At 43.5% G+C, this 17,041-nt stretch overlaps 1 protein-coding gene and 1 long non-coding RNA gene across 2 annotated transcripts in view; one reads left to right on the forward strand and one right to left on the reverse strand.

Moving 5' to 3' along the window:
- Window positions 1–710: 710 nt before the first annotated feature.
- Window positions 711–5,287, forward strand: LOC309335445. The gene is made up of 2 exons (XR_014153505.1): window positions 711–3,486; window positions 3,894–5,287. It is a non-coding gene; the product is annotated as an uncharacterized lncRNA (long non-coding RNA).
- Window positions 5,288–5,656: 369 nt separating this feature from the next.
- The window catches only part of UBE2E3 (ubiquitin conjugating enzyme E2 E3), a 96,089-nt gene continuing 84,704 nt past the window's right edge, over window positions 5,657–17,041 (reverse strand). The window contains exons 4-6 of the mRNA XM_081849490.1: window positions 15,542–15,674; window positions 7,319–7,466; window positions 5,657–6,415 (exon numbers count right to left, since the gene is read on the reverse strand). Of these exons, the coding sequence (XP_081705616.1) occupies window positions 6,318–6,415; window positions 7,319–7,466; window positions 15,542–15,674 (379 nt within the window). The 3' untranslated portion in view covers window positions 5,657–6,317. The remainder of the gene's footprint in view (window positions 6,416–7,318; window positions 7,467–15,541; window positions 15,675–17,041) is intronic.

Here is a 17,041-nt window from a genome sequence, read left to right on the forward strand (position 1 = left end):
TTAGCTAATGGGGCCTCCCGCTGCCGCCGTTGCGTGATTTCTGTTCTCATCCTGAAGCAAAGTTCTTAACCTGAGGTAGTATTTCTGGGTTAGCGGAGTCTGTAACCTGAAGTGTCTGTAACCTGAAGCATCTGTAACCCGAGGTACCACTGTATGTGGTTCACAGAGGTGCATGAAACACAGGACAGGCAGGAACACCAGGCTTTATCGCATACAAAAGCTGAAATGAGTGACTGGGTCTTTCTCTCGGGCCTTAGAGCTCAGCTTAGTTTTGGCCTACACTTGCAAGCAGAGCACAGTGGTAGAACAGTCAGCACCCAGAAGTGCAGCCAGGAGAATTCACTTTGCACACTCCTCTTTGTGAAAATGACCTCCCAAATCGCCATCCTCCTCATCGTCGGCTAAAGGGTTTCACGAAAATCTCTTGTCCTGATATTTAGAGCTTGACGCATAGGCCCCTCAAGGAAGCTTCAATTTTCATTAAAAAGAAGCAGCAGCTTCTACTTCATGAAATCTCATGGGGGAGAAATATGATACACAGAGAGAGAGAGTTAAATCATTTCCCTTGCATTTTTTCCATATATTTCTATTTTCTGGCCAATGCGTTGCATCCCAAACCCCCAACCTGCTCCAGGGGGTTGTAGAGGGGCATGCCAGGGGTATGATTTATGTACGGCTAAACATGTGTAAAATATCCTTTCAGATCTTTGTGCATTCAGGAGAGAGCAGGAATGCTGTGACCATCTACAGTCACATTCGGTTTGTGTCCTCATACGTTTGGCTGAACACCAGAATAGCGCTATTGTGACTCTCCCTGCATTATCCCATTATCAGAAAGCTATGTGTTTTCCAGGCCAAGGAGAGTCATGGCTGTTACCTCACTTCCTGTCACCCTGATGACAGAACAGCTAATGTCTGAAGTTTGCTTCAGAACAAGCGGGTGCAGGTTCCTCCCACAGCGAAGTCAGAGACACCCCCACCCCCACCAAAAAGCAGACACGCATTCTCGTTTAACAACTAATTGATTTATTTAACAATACAAATTTCTTTCTACCACTTGGTGTAAGCAGAGAAAAGTTCAGAAACAAAATTATTCTTATTTTTTTAAAGTTTAAATGTTTACACAAAAAAACCCCAACCTCTTACTTCAGTAAATATAAAATTTACAGACAAAAAAAAAAAAAACCTACATGAAAAAGAACAGGGTTGTGACAAACCGATGACAGAAAGAGAATTCAGACTCAATAATCAAATGTTTGGTAAAGAGGACAATGGGCAATAGTGAGGAAGCATCTCCCTTCAAAGGTTTCTGAAATCTGAGGTGCAAAATGAAACAAAGTACATTAAAAAACAGAACAAGATTTTTAATTATACTCTATATTTTGCGACATAAATATTTGAAAGCTTTGTAGGTCACATATTTAATATGTGAAATATACAATTTGCGGCTCATTGTAAATCCATGGGAGTGTTGTACATGCAAAGTATCGGTGCATTTTTTTCCGACATACGAGAACCAACAAAATCTTTTGAGTCTCTCCCCACACTCTTACGATGCCTGGAAGTTGTAGGGCCTTAGTTCTCTTAAGTTATAGTGCAAACCTACAAAGCATGCATGCAGTATAAACTCCACTCATTTTAGTGGGACCTTCCACGATCCATTGAAATGGATGAAGGTTGCCTAGCAGAAGCACCCTACAGATCACACCCTATATAATGTGCTCCCTTACAAAATAAGATGTAGGCCTAGATCTCGCTGAGGTTTTTAGTGCTGCAGACTGAAGTCTGCGGCTTATATGACTGGAACTGCTGGGATAGCTCATTCGGTAAAGCATGAGACTCTGAATCTCAGGCTCATGGGTTCAAGCCCCATGTTGGGCAAAGGATTCCTGCACGATAGGTAGGGGGTTAGACTAGATCAGGGTTCCCCAAACTTAAGTCTCCAGCTGTTTTTGGACAACAAATCTCATCATCCCTAGCTAGCAGGACCAGTGGTGAGGGATTATGGGAACTGTAGTCCAAAAACAGCTGGAGATCCAAATTTGAGAAACCCTCAACTAGATGATCCTTGGGGTCCATTCCAATTCTACAATATGGAAAGTAATGGAGACTGAATACTTCCATGTACACAGAAATCTAGCATGCCAGGGATATAGCTAGGCTAAAATCCTGCCCCCCAACATTTAGTTTTCTATGTAGAGGGAACTTTTGTGTATCGTTCAAATCATGAGTCTCTTCTATATCTGCAGTTCCAAGGTGGCACATCCCAGAAACAGCCTAGCCACCTCAGTGAGGACTAGAATATTGTGAGAAACGTAGTACAGAACAGTCTGTTCACCTCTGCCAAACCAGACAGAACCCAAATTTTACAATGACTCTTGCATCAGGTTCTGAAATTGAACCTGAGCTGTTAATAAACCCCTCTCAAATGGCAAGTGAAAATGGCCTTCGATTGGGAGGTAAAATTGTTTCAGACTATGTAAGTATAGAGAATTAAGGAACATGGGTCTTGTGATGTCAGACATGGAGATCAAACCTTTTACAGGCATGAACCTGCAACATGTTTAAGCCTCTGCATTCTGACAATACTTAGATAATTGCAAATACTGAAATGCAACTTCCAATAAATGCAAAGCGCATAACTGTTAAATGGAGGAGGTGCTCCGAAACTTCCAAAAATGCACAGCAGATTTGGTGGGTGAGGATTACAGATAGCAAATCAGTCATAAGAAAGCAGTTAAGGTCTTTCTGTCTCTAAGCTATGGGCTGCATCCAGTTGGCACCCCTCTGCTGACAGAGGGCCCTTTGATCTAGTGGAGCCTTCCGGGATTGAGTTGGTCTTCAGGGATTTCCACTCTCACTTGATGTTCCAAAGGGAACATCCAAGCCTCCAGGGTGGATTTTGGGAGGCTGGACTGTAGGGGAGGCCCAAGAGCTCTTTGATATCTGCTCAGCTGACAGAAGGCCCAGCTGGATCAATGAGTCTTTCTACCCATAGAGGGATATCAACTGGAAGCAACCCTTCGTCACCACCACAGAGAACATAAGGAAGAGAAAGTAATCGCCACCAAACAAGTTGCAAGAATTTCATGCCTGTGTCTAAGACTCGATTCATACATTGTTCTGATGAGTTTACGGCTTGCATTGGGTGAAATGTAGATACTTTTATTGCATGGATCATTTCCAGCTGGACAGCTCAGTTGGTTAGTGCATGGTACTGATAACGTCAAGGTTGCAGGTTTGAACCCCATATGGGACAGCTGCATATTCCATATTCCTGCATTGCAGGGGGTTGGACTAGATGATCCTCAGGGTCCCTTCCAGCTCTATGAGTGCCAGTCACCTTAATGAAGACGGTGGAACGTGACACAGGGAATACTTGTAATCCAAGCTGATCTAAATATCCACAGCATATACTACTTAACATGGAAGGAACAGAGCAGATTGGGGGTAGAAAATTAAGCTGCAAAGTCATGTAGTCAAAGTGTTGGTGTTGACCTTTAAAGCCCTAAACGGCCTCGGTCCTGTATACCTGAAGGAGCATCTCCACCCCCATCGTTCAGCCCGGACACTGAGATCCAGCGCCGAGGGCCTTCTGGCGGTTCCCTCATTGCGAGAAGTGAGGTTACAGGGAACCAGACAGAGGGCCTTCACGGTAGTGGCACCCACCCTGTGGAACACCCTCCCTTCAGATGTGAAGGAAATAAGCAGCTATCCTATCTTTAAAAGACATCTGAAGGCAGCCCTGTTTAGGGAAGTTTTTAATATTTAATGCTGTACTGTTTTTAACACTTGATTGGGAGCTGCCCAGAGTGGCTGGGGAAACTCAGCCAGATGGGCGGGGTATAAATAATAAATTATTATCATAATTATTATTATTATGTATGAATCAGGCCTTAGTTGCAAAGGGTACCTTCTACCGGGAGATTCTCCTCAGCAATCTCCTGAGTGGAAATTGTGCAAAAACACGACTTTGGAGAGATTCCATTAATTTCACTGGGGCTTGTGCAGGAGACCATCCTGTCGGGTTGTACTCAGAACGACTAGTTAATTAGAACCTATGTTTCACTTATAAAAGTGCATTTGCCTCCACTATTGTTATTATTAATATTAATGTTCTAGTTTCTGATTTAACAGCTCACTGTTCATTCCACTTTGAGAAAAGCGGGTATACACAGCATGCAGCCAAGCTGCTTTGGAAGACAGTTTAACATGATTAGATAAACTGCAATTTTACACCTCTGTCTAAACCACAGAACTGCCTGCAATCTGATATAAGTTATAATCTCAGCAAAATCCACAGCGCCTTTTACGGGGGGTGGGGCAGGGAATTAAGCCCACCAATTTGAAAACCTTTCCATTTTGACTTGCAAAAGCTAGCTCGTTTATGGTAAATTAGAGGGAGGGGAGGAAGAGAACAAACTGTAAAAAAATATCCATGAGGAAACCACATTATTAGGTGGGTTGCTCGAGGATTTGCTATGAATTAGCAAGGCACACGACTGCCCTGCCCCAACCAACATTTGTACCCCGCCATTGGCCCCATCAATAAAGGAAGACTGCAGATGATCATTTACCAATATAACCCATTCATAATATGGAATGCATGTAGCCGCTTGATAAACTTGTTGCGTATTATTTGTTTGGCCAAGGGGAGAGAAGAATCGTATCACTCTCTAACTTCTGATCCGTGGAAGAACTGTGGCTAAGAGTCTCCTAGACATTTGCTTACGTGAGCACACGGTATCCACCGCAGCAAACCCATTTGCACGGACATCGCTATATATTAAGCATCAATTGCTCCTCAGCAGGTCTGTCCGTCTTTTAAATACAATGGAGGGCCAAACCAAAACAGTAGGCGTGTGATTTGCACTTGCATGCATGTTATTAAAATGGCGAAAAGCAGGCACAATAGGAGGGGGAGGATTTCAATCAGGACCATGGAGAGAGGTGGCTTAACCTTTTCCTCCCTTGCTGTGGTCCCAGCAATGGCGCGTCAAAGCTCTAAGTCTGTGGGGAACGTCTATCCCAGGGCTGATAGCAGTTTACAGGTGTGTGTGTGTGTGTGTGTGTGTGTGAGCGCACATATGGATTTTCATCAGGACTGTGGCAGGAGAGGAAAGGGTTATCCCACCTTTTAATATGCCATAATTCTGACCCCACCCCACTTTGCCCCTCTTGTTGCTTACCATTCATTTCTTTCAAATACTTGCATCTTTGATTTTTGATGCATTTACCTTTCATGGCTACTGACAAGTAAAAAAAAAAAAAAAAGCTACAAAATAAATAAATGTAAGATCCTGGGGCGTGGGGGGTGACTTATGATGGCTCCAGGTGGTTGTGGGATGATGATGATGGGATCTATCCATTCTCCCAGGCCTAAGATATTGCTGGTGCCTTAGACTTAACATGCAGAGAACTAGAATAGCAGAAGGTTCAGCATGAAGTTTGTCCCTCAGGAGCACCAGTCAGAGGCAAACTACAAGTCTAGACAAGAGCAATAGATCTTATGCTCAGGTTTTTCCTTTTTCCCTCATGCTGGCTTTCTGCCTGTGGGTGGGGGCACTGTGGGCGTCCGTCTCTAAACAGCCCTACATTCTAACCTGCTGTAGTATGCTTTAGATTTTTAGCTTCAAATACGAAAACAAAGAAACTATTCCTTGGGGGGAACATGTTTATTTGTGTTTGAGATGATACAGTGGATGCTCTCTTCTGAGCTACAAGGTGGTGGCGATGGGAGGGAAAGGGGGTGAAAGGAAAAGAAAAAAAGAAAAAAAAGAGGGGAGGGGAAACCCTTTCATTACAAACCGACGAAGGTAGAAGTTTAAAACAGTTTTCACAACAGCATGTACCACATATCGGAAATAGATCTGGGCTTAATACAAATGACGTAATTTCCTAGTAATCTACAGCTATCTTTAATAACTTCATACAGATAATGAATTAGGCTAAAATGCACTATAATATTTGGTTGACTTCAGGAACGGTATCCTTAGTTACATCACAAAATACATTTTGATATCCCAAAGAAGCAAGACTTGCAAGTAGGCGTTTTAAACATAACTAATCTACAGCTACAAAGTTCTACTCTGGATAGCGTTTACCTTTTCCTTTCTGTTTCTCGTGGTTGGGGAGGGAAGGGGTTAAGGGTCGAGGGGAAGCGATATCCCCGTCTTTGAAAGGATAAAAGCAGAGAGTAGAATCAGTATAACATATACACAGAAGTCCGTATTGTAAAGGCTATAAAGATCGGTTGCACACTGCAGGGGCTGCCTCCGTGCACCTTGGCGCCGCACACCAAGCCGTCGGTTCGTGGCTTATGTTGCGTATCTCTTGGTCCACTGCCTGGCTATCCTGTCATGCTCGGCTCTGTTGGTCAGGTACTGAGTAGCTATGCTTCCTACCAGAGGATCAGCTGCAAGAGTTGGGTGCATGGGGAAAGGGGGGAGGGGGACGACAGGAGAAGAAATGGGAGGAGAGGGAGGGAGACGGCGCGTCAAGATCAGAGACACATCAGCATCACAATAGTTCATTTCGCCACACTTGTTTCCAACCTAAGCTGCGGGGCAGAACCTCCTCAAGGAATCATTGTTCAAAAGACAAGGTGCTTGACCTAAACGTCAGCTGGAAAGAGAATGCGGTCACTTCTGGACAAGAAGCAATTTTTGTGTGTGTGTGGTTTGGTTCTCCAACAATGTCTTCCTTTTCTCTGTCAAAACTCTCCCCTTCCCCTGAACATTTCAAACTGCGATTTTGTGAATGGTGCCCCCAGCACTCTCTCAACATTCAAAATGTGCCCTCTAGTCCAAAATGGTTGGCAATCCATCATTAGCAGTCTTTCTTATTCCACCTTTTTAAAGTAAGTTAGAGCTGGACAAACCTACAACTTTGTACATGGGAAGGTATCTCAAGGGCTTTGCAGATTTTGTGATTTAATCTTAAGCAAACTGGGAGTGCTGAGAGTGCATCCCGCCATTAAACTGAATGCAAAGTCTGAATCCGCGGCCAATTCTACTTCAAAGTCCAGGTATTCAGAGGTTTAAACACAACCTGAACAAAGAGGATCCGTTTCCAGGCCGCCCTGTGTAAAAGGAAAAGAACCCACCTTTTCAACCTGAATTTATCTCATCCCGGTCTGATCCCACATTTATGTAATTGTTCACACAGTCATTGTACTTTGAACAATCTCTAACCCCCCCCCCCTTTTTTTTTACAACTGAGGCTAGGAATTGTTTTGACTCTGCTTACTACCCAATTAGTAATTCCTGTCCTTTAAAAAAAAATAAAATAAACAAAACAAAACAAGCCATTGCCTTACCAGGATTGCAGTCTGTCAAGAGAGAACAAATAGACAGCAAGACCTTTGAAATAGTTAAAGCAGGGCTCCAGTTGTCTTTCAGAATATCCAGACAGATGACTCCTTGACTGTTGATGTTGCAGTGATAGATCCTAGTGCGAAACGTAACCTAGAGGTAGAAGGGGGGGGTGTAAATTGCAGGGGGGGGGGAGAGAGAGAATCATTACACGCTCTTCATGCACAGCTTGTTGCCAGCTTTTTGAAACCAGCCTTGAATTATTCACCCTCCGTGGGAGAACTTTTTTTCTATAGAGACCTTTCATTTCATTTCATTTTTTGTTGCTGCTGCTCATTCTGTAAGGCTCATCTGAAAAGTGGTTCCCCGCCACTGCCACTTTTCAAGCAGCTGTCTTGACTCATGTTTGCCATGTAGATCTCAGTGTTAAAAGCTTTATTGCGGTTCACCCTCCCCTCCCTGGCAGGCATGCAGACAGCATTTTGAAACCCCACTTTGAAACCACCACCACAACAACATAGGGGAATTTATTTTGTATTGTCCTTCTGTGCCTGGGAGATAGACAAAACTGGCACTCAGATGACTAGCTCTGTTCCATTTCCATGCATGTTAAGGCCAAAACATCAGAGAGAGATATAAAGTTATATAAATTTGCTGTTTGATCGCTGCAAAGGAGTCTGGAGTTTTGGGAGAAATGGGTTAAGGAGCCTGTGTGCAACTAAGCCAGCCCATTTAAATTGTTAGGGGAAATTTAAGTAAATAGTTCAGGGTGGCTAGAAAATAGCTGAAGACAATACAGTCAAACCTTGGTTCGCGAACGCCTTGCGAGTCGAACATTTTGGCTCCGGAATGCCACAAACCCGGAAGTGAGTGTTCCGGTTTGCAAACATTCTTTGGAACCCAAACATCTGATGCAGGTTCCGGGTCTTCCAATTGGCTGCAGGAGCTTTCTGCAGCCAATTGGAAGCCATGCCTTGGTTTCCGAACGTTTTGGAAGCCGAACGGACTTCCGGAACGGATTCCATTCAACTGCCAAGGTTACCACTGTAATAATAATAATAATAATAATAATAATAATAATAATAATAATAATTTATTATTTGTATCCCACCCATCTGGCTGGGTTTCCCCAGCCACTCTGGGCAGCTTACAGCATATATAAAAATTTGTAAAACGTCAGACTTAAAAAAATTCCCGATACAGGGCTGCCTTCTGATGTCTTCTAAAAGTCAGATTTTCAGTTGTTTATTTCCTTGAAATCTGATGGGAGGGCACCACTACTGAGAAGGCTCTCTGCCTGGTTCCCTGCAACCTCAATTCTTGCAGTGAGGGAACCACCAGAAGGTCCTCAGAGCTGGACCTCAGTGTCCAGTGACAAGCTCTCCAGAAGGCTAGAACCATCAGGGCTGAGGGAATGGGCCAACTAAGGTTAGGTGTGCCTGCCAGGGGGCAAGAACATTGGAAGATTCAGGGCGGACAAAGGGTAGAATTATAGGACTGTAGTGTTGGAAGGGTTCCCGAGAGTCATCTAGTCCAACCCCCTGAAATGCAGGAATATTTTGTCCAACATGGGGCTCAAACCCACAACCCTGAGATTAAGAGTCTCATGCTCTACCGCAGGGGTCAGCAAACTTTTTCAGCAGGGGGCCGGCCCACTGTCCCTCAGGCCTTGCGGGGGGCCGGACTGTATTTTGAAGGGAAAAAATGAAAGGATTCCTATGCCCCACAAATAACCCAGAGATGCATTTAAAATAAAAGGACACATTCTACTCATGTAAAAACACCAGGCAGGCTCCACAAATAACCCAGAGATGCATTTAAAGTAAAAGGACACATTCTACTCATGTAAAAACACACTGATTCCCGGACCGGATTTAGAAGGCAATTGGGCTGGATCTGGCCCCCGGGCCTTAGTTTGCCTACGCATGCTCTACCGACTGAGCTTCGTGCAGCACATGGTTAAACTTTGGGATTCACAACCACAGTATGCAGTGATGGGCACCAACTTGGATGGAGAGCAGAGGAGCGAGGAAGGAATACATGGCCCTCAACCATAGTCTATGAATCAGGCCAACATAGGGGCTCTGGAGGACAACTAAATATTTTCCAAGTTTCCCTAGAGTGATATAGAAATGAAATGAACACAATACTGTTCACAATACTTTGGAACAGGAGATCTCTCTCACACACAAACACACAGGTTTGCATGTGCATGGGGACTATTCTATTGAACTTGGATAGTCTAAAACTATCACATGATCTGTCCAGCATTAACATTCCCATGGGAGATTTTCACGGATGGAACAGGGAGCTGCTCGCCTTCAAAGGACTTGAAAAACACTTATGTTTCCCCATTAGACGGCATCATTATGTGTGAGGCACACCACGCTCTAATTTGTGTCATCATTCTGCTTTAATTGACTTTAACATTCTGTACAAACCCCGCACAGAGTTGAAATGCATTAGTTACAGAAGGAATACTTTATGGCGCAAAGGGTAATCCAAACTCTTAATGGCACTGCATGCCAGAGGAAACAAACAAACCAAAACAACAGTCCTTTCAATGCTTTCCCCTTTTTCTTTTTGCAGAGGGCGGTGCTTTGCAAAAATAAATAAAAATGCATAACTCCGAGCAACTTTGTTCTGTTCCAAATTCAAGACCAGGCTCTTTGGCTTTTGCAGAACTGTGAGGACGGATTTCATTTCCTCTCTTTGCTAGGCCACGTGGGGACAGATGGACAGAGAAAAGATCGACTGTACACGATCCGGATAAATGCACAATTAGTTCCACACACAGGCTACCCTCTGCAGGATCAGACCAAAGAGCTCTCTAATTTACTACCCTGCAGAATCACATCAAAAGGGGCCTTTGGGTTTGGGATCCCGTCCCCCCCCCTCCTCCAAAAAACCCCCAGTAGCACTCCATGCTGTATGGCAAACTATCTGGGAACTTTCAAAAGCAAGCTTGTGTGTGGAGGGTTTTTTGCTTGGTTTTTAAATCCAAAAGCCCACTGGGGATACCCAGTCTCTTGGGTATGTCAAAAATAGCTCTTTGGATCTCAGCCAGAATATACAACTTGTTAGATGAGGCACGAAACGGCAGGGGGAGCAGAGGTGAGGAGTTGGGATCTAGGTCCCTTGATTTTTGCGGCATGTCTTCAACAGATTAACCAGCTTCGCAAAGCTAACATTTTGTCTTATTTGTACAACAGCAGATTTCTGAATCTTCTTCATCAAACATCTGCTACGCAGCTGCAATTTTTTAAACAAACATTTATGCTGGCATAAATATCTATACGATATGAGCGAGCACATGAAATTACACTCGGGACAATTTTGTGTGCCGTGTTTTCCATATTCCCAGCCCCCCCCCCAAAAGAAACAGGGTTAGACAAACAAATCACTAGCATAAACATTATTTTGCAAATGATAATTGATTCCAACACGGAAGACTCAAATACACACAACTTTAGTCTTGTAGCTCTGCCCTTATGCACAGGGTTGGAGGAGGGGACAAGTATCTTCGGGGGGGGGGGCGGCATGATACATATTGGGTCCCCTGCCTCCCTCCTTGCACCTAAGCTGGATTTCCAACTTGGAACAAGCAATAGCCATTTCTCAAAAAGTATGCTATACTTAAGTGTAGAGCTATTCAAGCATTATTATATGTAAAGGTAAAGATAAAATGACCCTTGACCATTAGGTCCAGTCATGACCGACTCTGGGGTTGCGGCGCTCATCTCACTTTATTGGCCGAGGGGGCCGGTGTACAGCTTCCGGGTTAAGTGGCCAGCATGACTAAGCTGCTTCTGGAGAACCAGAGCAGCACACGGAAATGCCGTTTACCTTACCGCTGGAGCGGTACCTATTTATCTACTTGCACTTTGACATGCTTTCGAACTGCTAGGTTGGCAGGAGCAGGGACTGAGCGACGGAAGTTCACCCCATCGTGGGGATTTGAACCGCTGACCTTCTGATCGGCAAGACCTAGGCTCTGTGGTTTAACCCACAGTGCCACCTGCGTCCCATTTATTATATGTAGTTTGGCCCTAATTTTCATTTGGTAGAACAGCATTAAGACCAGTATTCCTTTAAAAAAAATAATTAGATAATTAATATCAAGATGTAGTTCTTGAAATAGAAGGTCCCATTCATTAGACCTTGCTTTTCCAAGTGATTTAACCCGCCTTATTGCAGAAGCAAAACAATTATGACAGATTTTGTCAACAGTTACCAGAAATATGAGTGGAAGTCAAGCAGTTCTCTGTAATCAAAACCACAATATTTGAGATTAATAAACAACTTTACAATTCAGCGTACATCTCATAAACTCTTAAATACTACTGGAATCAGTGGGACATAAGGGACTATACAAGATTTCAGAAAATATCATATTGTCCTCAACCTGTCAGTTTGCGAATTGCTTCGTTTGGGTTTTCCTAATTCGTGGGTACTTTTAAGTCTATTCACACTGGTACTTTTCTTTTCAGGTCACATGAATGCCAGCTAAGTGCCAACTAATTGTGGTCAAGATTGGAGAATGTCAGTTACTTTCGGTTTCAAGTTAAACTGCCTAAAGGTAAGAACTGGCTTTCAACACCCTCCTTATACGTTTATGGGCACTTATCAAAATCTCTGTAATTGGGTCAAGTGGTCTTACAATGTTGCTTATGCAGAAAACGATAATGATTGACACAAGTCACTGAATACCCTCCAACGGGTGAATGCAGAAAACCAGGATGTGCGTCACAGGCGCAAGATCGCACCCCACATCTTTTGGGGCTGTGGCAAAACACGTGTTTTTGGGCACCGTGCTCTCAAGAGAACGGTCCCCAAAAAAGGGATGTTCCGATTGAATCAGTTCAGTTGAGAGGTATGGTCACTGTACTAACTTCAGTTGCTGAAGCTGCACTTTCGCTTGCTAAATCAAGAGTTTGACTCCATTCTCACATGAGGCCGAGGATCTTGGTTTAGTAAACCATACTTGCATGTGAAGCCTGATCGCTCCTCCCCTGGAGAGAGTGGGGAAACAAACCAGAAAGCATATAACTTAATGCTACAGCCGAACCCAGCATTGCGGTTTCTTTCGCCTTAACAAACCACTATTGCTTGCCTGCCCTAAGCCATGGCCTGTTGTTGACTTACTGATCATATCTTGGAGTGGAGCAAGCCATGATCCCAGGGTTCAGACTAAGCTGTCCCCTTCCTGCTTTACTTACCTGCCTGTGTCAGGAAAAGAATGAAGTAGACGCAATTGGACTGTGTGCACAGCATTATGCTAATAAACTTACCTTGCCATTACGTATGATGGCCACAGAGACCGGACAGGAGCACAAAGTTAGCTTAGTTCAAGCTGAGTGTTACACTTCATTTCATCTCAGAATTTCCCTGCTTTGGGTAGTTAACTCACATTGCTTTAATAAAGCAACTGTTTCTTTGAAATGGTTAATTTTCTGTTTCAGTTTGAGGCAGCCGAAACACAGAGGTTTCGACCGGTGTTTCCCAAACTTGAGTCTCCGGCTGTTTCTGGACGACAGCTCCCATCATCCCTAGCTGGCAAGACCAGTGGTCAGGGATGATGGGAATTGTAGTCCAAAACAGCCAGAGACCCAAATTTGGGAAACACTGGTTTCCCAGGGACTCTAACACACTAGCCAGAATACTCACCTGATCAAAGGCTGGTAGGAGAGGGGGAACTAAGAGGATATTATTAGCCATTTAGTTTTTTTTTTTAATGATATTTATTAGATTTTAACAAGAAAAAAGTTACATATCAATTAACGGGGGGGGGGGGGGGGGAGAGCCAAAAAAATATAAAAAACCAAAAGTTTAACATAAAAAAGAAGAAAAAAAGAAAAAATAGAAATCCCTTTTTTCAATTTCTTACGATCATTTACTTATTTTCCTGACTTCCTCTCACCTCCCTTTTTTGTATTCCATTTAAAAATTAATTCAGCAAATTCATACCCTCTTGATTTACCCTTAAATTCATCATCATATGTTCTAACTTCAAATTTTCATCTGTCAATCCATTATTGCATGTTCTTATTTTACCTTATTACTTGAACTTCATTTCATTTCAAAATCATTAACATTGAAAATTTTACAGTTCCGTTTACCAATAACTTCTTTAACCTTATCTCACCTTCAAAACCTTAAAATTTCAAAATTTAAACCATATTTAAACTTATCTCCTTCCAACCTTTCTGCTAAAGCCAATTGGTTCCTTTCAACCACATTTTAATATTTCATTAGCATTACACTAATTCCAAAAATAAAGTATTTTATAAAAGTAAATTCTCATTCTAATTTTATCCAATGTCCCTTCTTCCTGGTTTCGGATAATGTCAGTCCTTACACCATTGTATCCTGTCCATTAGTCCGGTGTTCTAATATCTGAGGCTCTCAAGTCCTTTCTACGCCCCCTCTTCAGGTTTTCTTGTACCCATTTATGCTTGCACACATCCTTATCCCTTGCTGGATTCTTGCATCTTTTTTTCCCTTTCTCCTTGGGGGGCGGATCTCCGGGGAAGTCCATACAGTAGTTTTCTCCATCTTCTTTTGTCAGATTGTCCCAATCCCCGGTAATCCACTCCCCGATGTTTAATTTGTAATCCATAAGATAGTTAATCCAAAAGTAATCATCAACTTGTTTCACAGTCCCACCAGAGCTAAAAGCGTCCTTAACTCCAAGGTCTGGCAAATGTTCTCCAAATTCAATCTTCCAATGTTGCATCTTTTGGTCATGCGGGATTTACTTGCTGCAAGAGATATCAAGTCCAACTTTTGGTTCATCAAGGTCACTTTCTCATCCAGCTGCAGCAGTACCACATTTATTTTGCCAAGGGCCTCAAGAAGGGCTTCCTCCGTAATCATATCTGTCAAGGTCAAATAGCTGTTCCCACGGTCTAATTTTCCCTTATTCCTTCCCTGTGAGTTGGAACAAACACGCTAGCTAGCTCCCTCTGGAGGATACAGTTACTGTTTAACATCCATCTTAAAACGTAACCAGCAAGGGGAAATTTACTTTCGATTTTCAAATACTTTGTTTCCTTTCAGTATAAAGCAAACAAGCAGAAAGAGCATTAGAATTATTTTATTTCTCTTTGAGTTCTATCTGTCAATGATTTTTCCGTTTCCAGTTAATGGGCATCACCGGCTGCTTTCTGTCCTGACATTCCGTCCCCAGGTTTGGGACAATGGAGGCTTATATTCTTTCATTCTCTCTGCAGGATTAAAGGGTCAAAATTCCATCCCCCCTTTTCTCCTGCTGTCGAGGGGGGTTATAGATGCAGGAGATTTCAATTTTAAGATCAATTTTCCTGGCTTTTTAGCTTTTAAGATCTTTGCTTCAGTCTGATTACAAAAAGCGGAAGGCGGACTTCCTGTTTACACCTTCCCGCTTCGGTGCCAAATTCCAGATTGTTTCTTTGATCAAAGGAGCAGTTCCTTTGATCTCCCGGTCTTTTAATTGTCCTACTCACGGGTTGTTGTTTAAGAGCCGAATTTCACAGGAAAAAGGACAGCGCTCTCCGACATCAGCTGTGCAGCTTCGCTCCGCAGAAGTAGCGATTGACTCTCAGCACCACGCCAGCACCCCGTCTCGCTCCAGAGCTCTTTGCAGGGCTCCTTTACCGGTCAGGGGGGCGCAAAAGGTGCCCGCCGAGTCCCACGGTCGCAGGCTTCACCCGCCTGCGATTTTTGAAAGGGTCCCCGCTTCGCTGCAGCGGTAGGACCCGATTTCTGCGGGGCTTTCTCCCTCTAGATTAGAGGGAATCCGCCATTTGTCGGAGGCGCCGCCTCCGGAAGTCTATTATTAGCCATTTAGGAATGTTTTCCTGCATGTGTGAGAGGGAATGGAATCACAACCATAAACATTCCCTAAACTATCTAAGGGGGATGGGGGGAGATTAATAGCTACTGGCACGCTGACAGAATTCATTTCCTCCCACCTCAGGAAATTGCCAACCCTGAGTTGTAAGTTCTGCAACACACTGAGTGCAAGTTAAATGTGGATTCTTGGGCTGCATATTGTACAGCTTGGCACGGTCACCGGTTTATTTGAGATCCTGGGCTACACTTGAAATCTCAGAGCTGCGGAGTCTTCTCTTTCCCCGATAGTCAAATGTGCAAGCGTCTCATGAACACTGGTACAAATGTGAAGTATGGAGATACATTCAAGGATGGAGAAGCTGCATATAAAAATACAGAGAGCCACAAATGCTTACCTTTGGTGGTTTAAATGGATAATCGGATGAAAACGTGATATCCAGAAAGAAGACACCACCTTCATACACAGAACCTGGAGGACCGAGGATAGTAGATCTCCACTCGTAAATGTTATCGCCTTTAGGCCCAGCACTGTTGAAATAAAAGAGAGGGAGGGATAAACAGAAAGTGATCTGGATAGATCCTGGGCATTGACAGTCATTACTCATTTCATCCTTAAATCCTCGTCAATGACATCTGTTGTCATTGGTGTGGAGCTTTTGTATGAGTGTGCTAAGAACGAAGGAACGGCGCGTCAACTGTGCTTCTGTCAATGTTTTCAAACACAAAACCCATCTTTGTCTTTTATGATATTTAGCTCTGTAGCCTTTTTGTCTGCTGCTCTTTCCGGTGCGTGGGGCATTCATGAAAGAAAGCTGGGGGGGGGGCGGGGGAGAGAGAAGAGGGAATGCCTTAAAACACAAAGGACTACAATCCAACAGAGGGAAGGGTTAGGCCTACTTAAACCCATTCATCCACCGCTCACCATTTATATCCAACCTTTTCTTCAAGGAGCTCGTGGCAGCGTGCATGGGCTTATCCCAACTTATCTGCACAATCCTACGAAGCCAGTTGGGCTAAGAGAGAGAGTCACTTGCCTACGATATATCCAGCAAAGCTTCCAAGCTGCGAAGCGATTGCAACCCAGGTCTCTCTGCTCTGGTCCAGTAAGACTACAATCCTATGCCCATCTGCCTGAGAGCAAACTCCACGAAACACAGCAGTACTGGCTTTTCAGTCAACTTGCCTAAACCTGTGCCAAAAGGTGCAAACCAGACACAACTGAATGGCAAAAAAACCTCCCTTTGAATGGCTCTCGGCTGTAAATTAGGGCTCCAACCAGATCCGACAGACCAAGGGTGCCCCAGTCCTGCTCTGAGGTAACCAATGCATACATTAAAAGAATGTTTTCTTGCTTGATCCCACACTGTTCTTGCAGTTTTGCCATACAGTCAGTTCCAAGTAGTTTCCCTCGGGTCCTAAAATACTACAAATGCTTCTTGAATTTGTTCACTCGCTTCCTGAAAAGCCTCCCTTGACCTCCAGAACGAAGATCTGGAAGAGTGGTCAGGAACTGCCATTATACAATCTAATATAGTTTCGAAGGCAATTTTAGTTCCCAAGTGCCTGTATTATATAGTTGATCAGTTTTATAGATATGGACAGCTATTAAAGGATCCGCCCAATACTTATTTTAAGGCTTAAGTGCTCAGCGCATTACAATAATGTAGCAGCAACGATACCACTGTTAAGCTAAACTCCCCCACCCCCCTGAAAAGACTATTTTGACAGAGGAACCACTATTTTTATAAAGGAGGCTGCAAAGTTACTGAAAAAGCAACAAATACACTTTGAGGTTAACGTTGTAAGAACATCTACATTCGTACAGTTATACTATAAGAGAGCCAAATGTCCGTTCTGCTTCCTTTCTTTTTCACACTGATTCAAAAACAGTTTCC

This window comes from Podarcis erhardii (assembly GCF_964252035.2).
Source record: "Podarcis erhardii genome assembly, chromosome: 1".
Taxonomy (NCBI): Eukaryota; Metazoa; Chordata; class Lepidosauria; order Squamata; family Lacertidae; genus Podarcis; species Podarcis erhardii.